Source organism: Nilaparvata lugens, unplaced genomic scaffold (assembly GCF_014356525.2).
Source record: "Nilaparvata lugens isolate BPH unplaced genomic scaffold, ASM1435652v1 scaffold8026, whole genome shotgun sequence".
Taxonomy (NCBI): Eukaryota; Metazoa; Arthropoda; class Insecta; order Hemiptera; family Delphacidae; genus Nilaparvata; species Nilaparvata lugens.
Window position 1 is genome coordinate 1 of NW_024093775.1, and position 6,097 is coordinate 6,097.

Genomic DNA, 6,097 nt, shown 5'->3' on the forward strand with positions numbered 1-6,097 from the left:
CAGACTTGAGATGAGATCAATACTAATAGTTAATCCTTCGACATTATGCTAGATCAACAGACAAAGTACTAAAATGTGAAAACTATATGAAATAATTTTAAAAGCCTTTGTCTCAACAGCCACCTACAAAGAAAAATACTAAGCAAGTTTATTGCATCTTGCCCTTTAAAGCATTGTCGAATTTAAAATAGTATTCTTGAAATATAAATATGAAACTACATCTATCTCTATACTTTCTTCAAATAAATAATTAAAACTCTAGTCATGTAATATTATATAAATTCGAAATCATCATCAGACAATCAGTTATTATTGCCTATGGTCGTTTTTAGAAACTATTTGGAAATGTTACTCCTTTAGAGAACTTGTGATCTGAATCGTATTGAAGCAAGATCGGATGTGGTTGTACTCAACAACTAATATAAATCAACTGAAAAATTAAAACCTAACAAAAAGATACACAGATATTTACAGATACATAATCAGAATAAGACAATGAATTGTCTATCGTCATTTTTCAATACCTGAGCATGAATAACGTTGTGACTTTTCCAAAAAATTAGCGAGTTGAATCAAATCAAAGACAAACTTCGTTGTTAATATCTTAAAACTTAAAAGGATATAAGACTCTAGACTGGAATTTAGGAATTCAATAACTAACTATTTACATATCAACTCATCAGAGCAAGACAATCCATTGTCTATTGTCATTTAAGAATTACCTAACAAAGTTTAAAAAAGTTGTGTAACAAAGTTTTTATTTATTTGAATACTTTGATTGTCTATCTTGTTTAACTTTGTTTTGACATTTATCATTGTTTTGTATTCTATTTGAAATGGCAAATAAAATTGATTTGATTTGATTTGATTTGGTATATTTGTAGGGTGTGAAACTTACCACCGAATTGAGAAGACAGTTTGCTCGATTTTATTCTCTTGCTGATGTCATTAGCCCCCTCCACCAATGAATTCATCTCCTCTTCAAGGGCTGCAAACGGTGTCCTACAATAGAATAATAAGATAAGAGTAGATGCGTAACGCCGTTTTTGACGCTTTTTTTCATGACTTTTCCCCCCCTCCCCCCTCCCACCGCACCCATCCTACCATCCCCGCACCTCCCCCGCTCCTGCCGCACCCCCCGCCCCTTAGAAGAACCTCTCTCTCTCTCTAGAAGAAGAAGAAGGAGAAGAAGAAGAGGAAGAAGAAGGAGAAGAAGAAGAGGAAGAAGAAGGAGAAGAAGAAGAGGAAGAAGAAGGAGAAGAAGAAGGAGAGGAAGATGATACTCTCTCTCTCTCTCTTGTTATGCTCTAGTTAATATAGTCATGGCTAATTACATTTAGTCATGCTCAATTACATTTAGTCATAGATAGAAGGAGAGGAAGATGATACTCTCTCTCTCTCTTGTCATGCTCTAGTTAATATAGTCATGGCTAATTACATTTAGTCATGCTCAATTACATTTAGTCATAGTCTATTTGATGATTAATAGTAGAGAGAGAGATATGTGTGTGAGAGAGAGGTAATCTACTGACAGATTCAAGTGAAACGAACTTAACTGAAACATGTTCTTGTCAATGGGTTGTACACACAACGAACATTATATTTTTAATGTTTCCAAATACACATGTATCTTTAAACTCACTAGAGAGCGAACTATGATCTTTTACATTTTTTATCGGAAATGTCATATAAGCATTTCCAGAGATCATTAGAATTATTAACAATAGCTAATGATTCATCATTATTTGAACAACCATAATGGAAATGACCGGTTTCTAATGCATCCAATAATTCAAAAATTTCAGATAGAATTGGAAAGTGAAGATTTTCTGTTTTTGTTAATGCAAGATCACTCACCTCATCACCCGTTGAAAATTTAACCCTTAATTACTACAAGCGATCTCTCAGACCGCGAGGGAAATTTCAACCTACAGAATTCCCTAACCGGCCATCCTGATTCTCCCTCACTCCAGCTACCTTCTTGTCTACCCACCCCCTGTTCAGTTGACAATAAGTCACCATTCAGTTCAGCCATCGTGTCGAGATATTTTTGAATCGCGGTCTGAGAGACGTGTTGTAGTGAATCCGTTACTTTTGCTGCGGTCTATGAGACGTATTGTAGTGGTACTGTTACTATTGCTGCTGTCTCTGTTAGCGGACTTACACATTTTTATGATGGACACTTCCATACCTTACGTTTTGTAGTTTTAACATGTGATTGTTTCTAATTATTTTCCATACAGTTATATCAAACTTTCAAGTTTTTATGATGGAAACTTCTCGTGGGAAACGAAAGAGGAGCGCTCCCAAAGACCAGGAAGCTGTGAACCCTACCGAATTAGAAGACATTTTGATTGACATTTTAGACAAGGACATAGACAAGGAGGACATTGATGACAGTGACCATGACCCTGACTACTTGGAGGGAAGTGATCATGCTACAGACACAAATCAAAGTGACTCAGAAAATAATGACCTGACAGCCAATACCAGTACTTCTTCAGCTTCTAATGGAAATTTAGTGGGGGGTGACATTCCAACTGACGATGGCAACAACTTGCAGCGAGGAAGAAATCTCTTCTATTTTGGGCGTAGAACGAAAGAAATGATTAAAAAAAATGTCTCAGGATTCAAATGGAAGAAAGAATTCCCCAATCAAGCTGTTCGAACTAGGCGAGAGAATATTGTCACACAATTACCAGGTTTGAAGGCCCATGCTTCAAATCTGGGAGACAACCCTGAAGTTATAGATGTATGGAAACTACTTTTCACACAGGATATTATTGATGAGATATTGTTATGGACCAATAAAAAAATTGCATCAATAAGACCACGCTACAAAAATCCAACTTCATTCATTCATGATGCTGATTATATAGAATTGTATGGATTTATTGGACTACTTATCTACAGTGCAGTATTCAAGAGTGGAAATGAATCAGTTGATAGTATATTTGCAACTGATGGAACCGGCCGGGAACTTTTTCGTTGTACCATGTCGAAAGAAAGGTTCCTATTTCTTTTGCATGCACTCAGATTCGACAACCCAGATGACCGAGATGATAGAAAGAAAGATGTGAAAGAAGCTTCAATTTCTAATATTTTTTATAAATTCATTGAGAACAGCCAGCTATGCTACACAGTGGGGACATCCTGTTGTGTTGATGAAATGCTGGTCCCCTTCAGAAGTAGGTGCTCCTTCAAAATGTACCTACCAAACAAACCGGCAAAATATGGGCTGAAAATTCAATGCCTCACAGATGCGAAAACGAATTACCTCTACAGTGCCTATTTATATACTGGTAAAGGGAGTGATGGTAGAGGCCTAACAGATCAAGATCAAAAACTACTGAAACCTACTCAAGCTGTAATACGATTAACTGAATCAATAGAAGGAACCAACAGAAATATAACCGCTGACAATTGGTATAGCTCAATAGAGCTTGTTGAAGAGTTACGTAGGAGAGGAATGACGTATGTAGGAACATTAAAAAAAAATAAAACCGAAATACCAGTGTCTTTCCAACCCAACAGATGCAGAGAGGAGAACGAGGCATTGTACGGTTATACAGAAAATATGACTCTACTATCCTATGTACCAAAAAAGTCGAAGGCTGTCATTTTGGTGTCTTCAATGCATCATGGCCCCGGCACAGACGAGACCATCAACAAACCAGAGATTATTGCAGAGTACAACAGAACAAAGGGAGGTGTTGACACGGTTGATCAGATGTGCTCTAATTACTCAACACAAAGGCGGTCACGAAGGTGGCCAATGGCCATTTTTTTTGCACTGTTGAATATATCAGCTGGGGTCAATGCATTCGTCCTCTACAAAGCCTACAAAAATACTCCTGACATGAACAGATTGGAGTTCATGAAGGTTCTGGCCAAATCACTTGTTTCTCCATTACTACAAAAAAGACTGGATAGAGGACATCATGTAACAGAAGAGATGAAGCTCGCCATCAAACGTATACTTCAAATCCAGGATCCACTACCGGTACCAGACAACAAGAAGAGTTTTTCAAAGATAAATTAACATGCCACACCTGCCCACCTCGCCTGAAAAGGAAAACAAGATATCCATGCTGCATTTGCAACAAGCCAATATGCTTGCAATGTGCAAAGAAACTTTGTGTGAAGTGTAAAGCAGATAGGGACTAGTACTCCATCAATATCTGTTGGGAAATACGAAAATTCTGATAACTTGTAAGTTTGCAATAATAATATTATGTTGGCACAATATTATTTAGAAGTACTATATCAGTTTATGAATCATAATAAATCATTATAAAAATTATAGCCTATTATTTTTCCTTTGTAAAACCAAAAATGTTATGCAGAGTTTGAGGTTTAAAAATAAGGTTGTATGAAGAGCAATGAGGTCCACAGTAATTTATTCTTATTATTTACATATATTTTGATCATTTTAAAATCATAGTACAATAAAAGTTGAGAGAAGAATAAAAAAAAAAATTTTATTTCAGGATCATACTTATTAAGAGGTGGTTTAAATATTATTATTTTTATATATTAAAAAGTGATTAATTGAGTGGGCCAAGTGTTATCATAATTTTAAAAGAGTTGTAGAATGCATAGTTAGTTTTAGAATCATTAAACTGTTGATACTTGAGTATTTTATGAATTTTTAAAAATGCGGTCTCTGAGACCTCATGTAGTAGTTAAGGGCATATTGCACTTTGTAGTAACCAAGGGTTAATATTCTTTGCAATTAGATCAAATTCATTGAATGAAATTGTCATCAAGAGACGAGATAGTTTCTTGAACTTTGAAAAGCTATAACAATCAACCATATTTTTCAGTTGAGTGTATGTACAGGTGAAACGCGATAAGAAATTACTTGTATCTGCACACTTATTGCATTGAGCTTCAACGCATGTGAGATCTTTTCAGCTCAACTAACAAAGCAATACTGAAGAATTAAACTTAGACATTGTAGGAACAATGAAAAACAATCGAGTATACACTAGAAATTTATTTACACAATTCACTACAATTGTTCATCACTTCCTCTTCAATTTTTATTAGTTTACTAACAGACAGTTTATGAGGTCTGTAATAGCATAGATAATCATTTATATCGTTCAAATTCACTGTGTTTAAGAAAATGTCTTTTAGTTGTTTCACCAAATGATGATTTTCATGAGTTGAATGTTTAATTGCAATTTCACAGGCGTCATACCAATCAATACACTCTTCTAACCTCATTTCCAATTCACTATCAGCTTGCATCCACTTGCACGGGTCCATGATGAGCAAATGAAGAAACTATACATATGTCGGTACTAATATAGAGAAATTAAACGGTTCCTGTGCCTTTCCTCCAATACAACATACACGAGCAGTATGATATTTCAATGCTTGCTTACAATAAACACATTGAATTTCTTGTCCGTTATAGAAAAAGCCATATCTTGCAAAGTTTTTCTTTTTTGTATTTGAATAGAATTGACATTTTTTCATGCTAAGCATTCTATTGTTTTCACACATGAAATTTGGAGATGAGTCCATATTTTTCATTATCAAAGTATTGTAATGAACCGCTGCGAATAACGCACATCGGCCGTGCGGATTGCGATGATGAATTTCACAGGCATTATAACACCAAGAACTTGTAAAGTAGATGAAATTTGGTTTCTCAATTTCATCCGGTAACAACATACGTTTTTGTGTAACCTTCTAAGAAACTTAGCTTTCTCTGTACCTTTTGTGTAGATTTTATCATATCCTTCAAGATAAGATATCAATAATTCGTCTGTATAAATAAAATTACCATCTTCCCAGCGTATTTTGTGATAATTGTTCTCAGCCCATGTTACTTGCTTACGCAATTTAGCATTCAATTCCGACTTTGCAAATGGCGACTTGAAATGTAACACAACAAAGCTATTTAGCTGATCTACGATTCCGATTTCTTTCACGATAATTTGATTAGAAGTTCCCTTGAACCAATGCATGTCGACTGTTGCAAATTTTTTACAGGAGGATTCCTCCTCCTCTTGCGCTGTTTTGTCCTCCTCCTCCTTTCTCCTCCTCCTCCTCCTTCTCCTCCTCCTCCTCCTCCTCCATTCTC

The 6,097-nt window shown here is 35.5% G+C and overlaps 1 protein-coding gene across 1 annotated transcript; it reads left to right on the forward strand.

Annotated features, from left to right (window-relative positions):
- Positions 1 to 2,269: 2,269 nt before the first annotated feature.
- Positions 2,270 to 4,042, forward strand: LOC111054966 (piggyBac transposable element-derived protein 4-like). The gene has a single exon (XM_022342105.2). The coding sequence runs from the start codon at positions 2,270 to 2,272 to the stop codon at positions 4,040 to 4,042; it is 1,773 nt and encodes a 590-aa protein (XP_022197797.2).
- Positions 4,043 to 6,097: the final 2,055 nt, after the last annotated feature.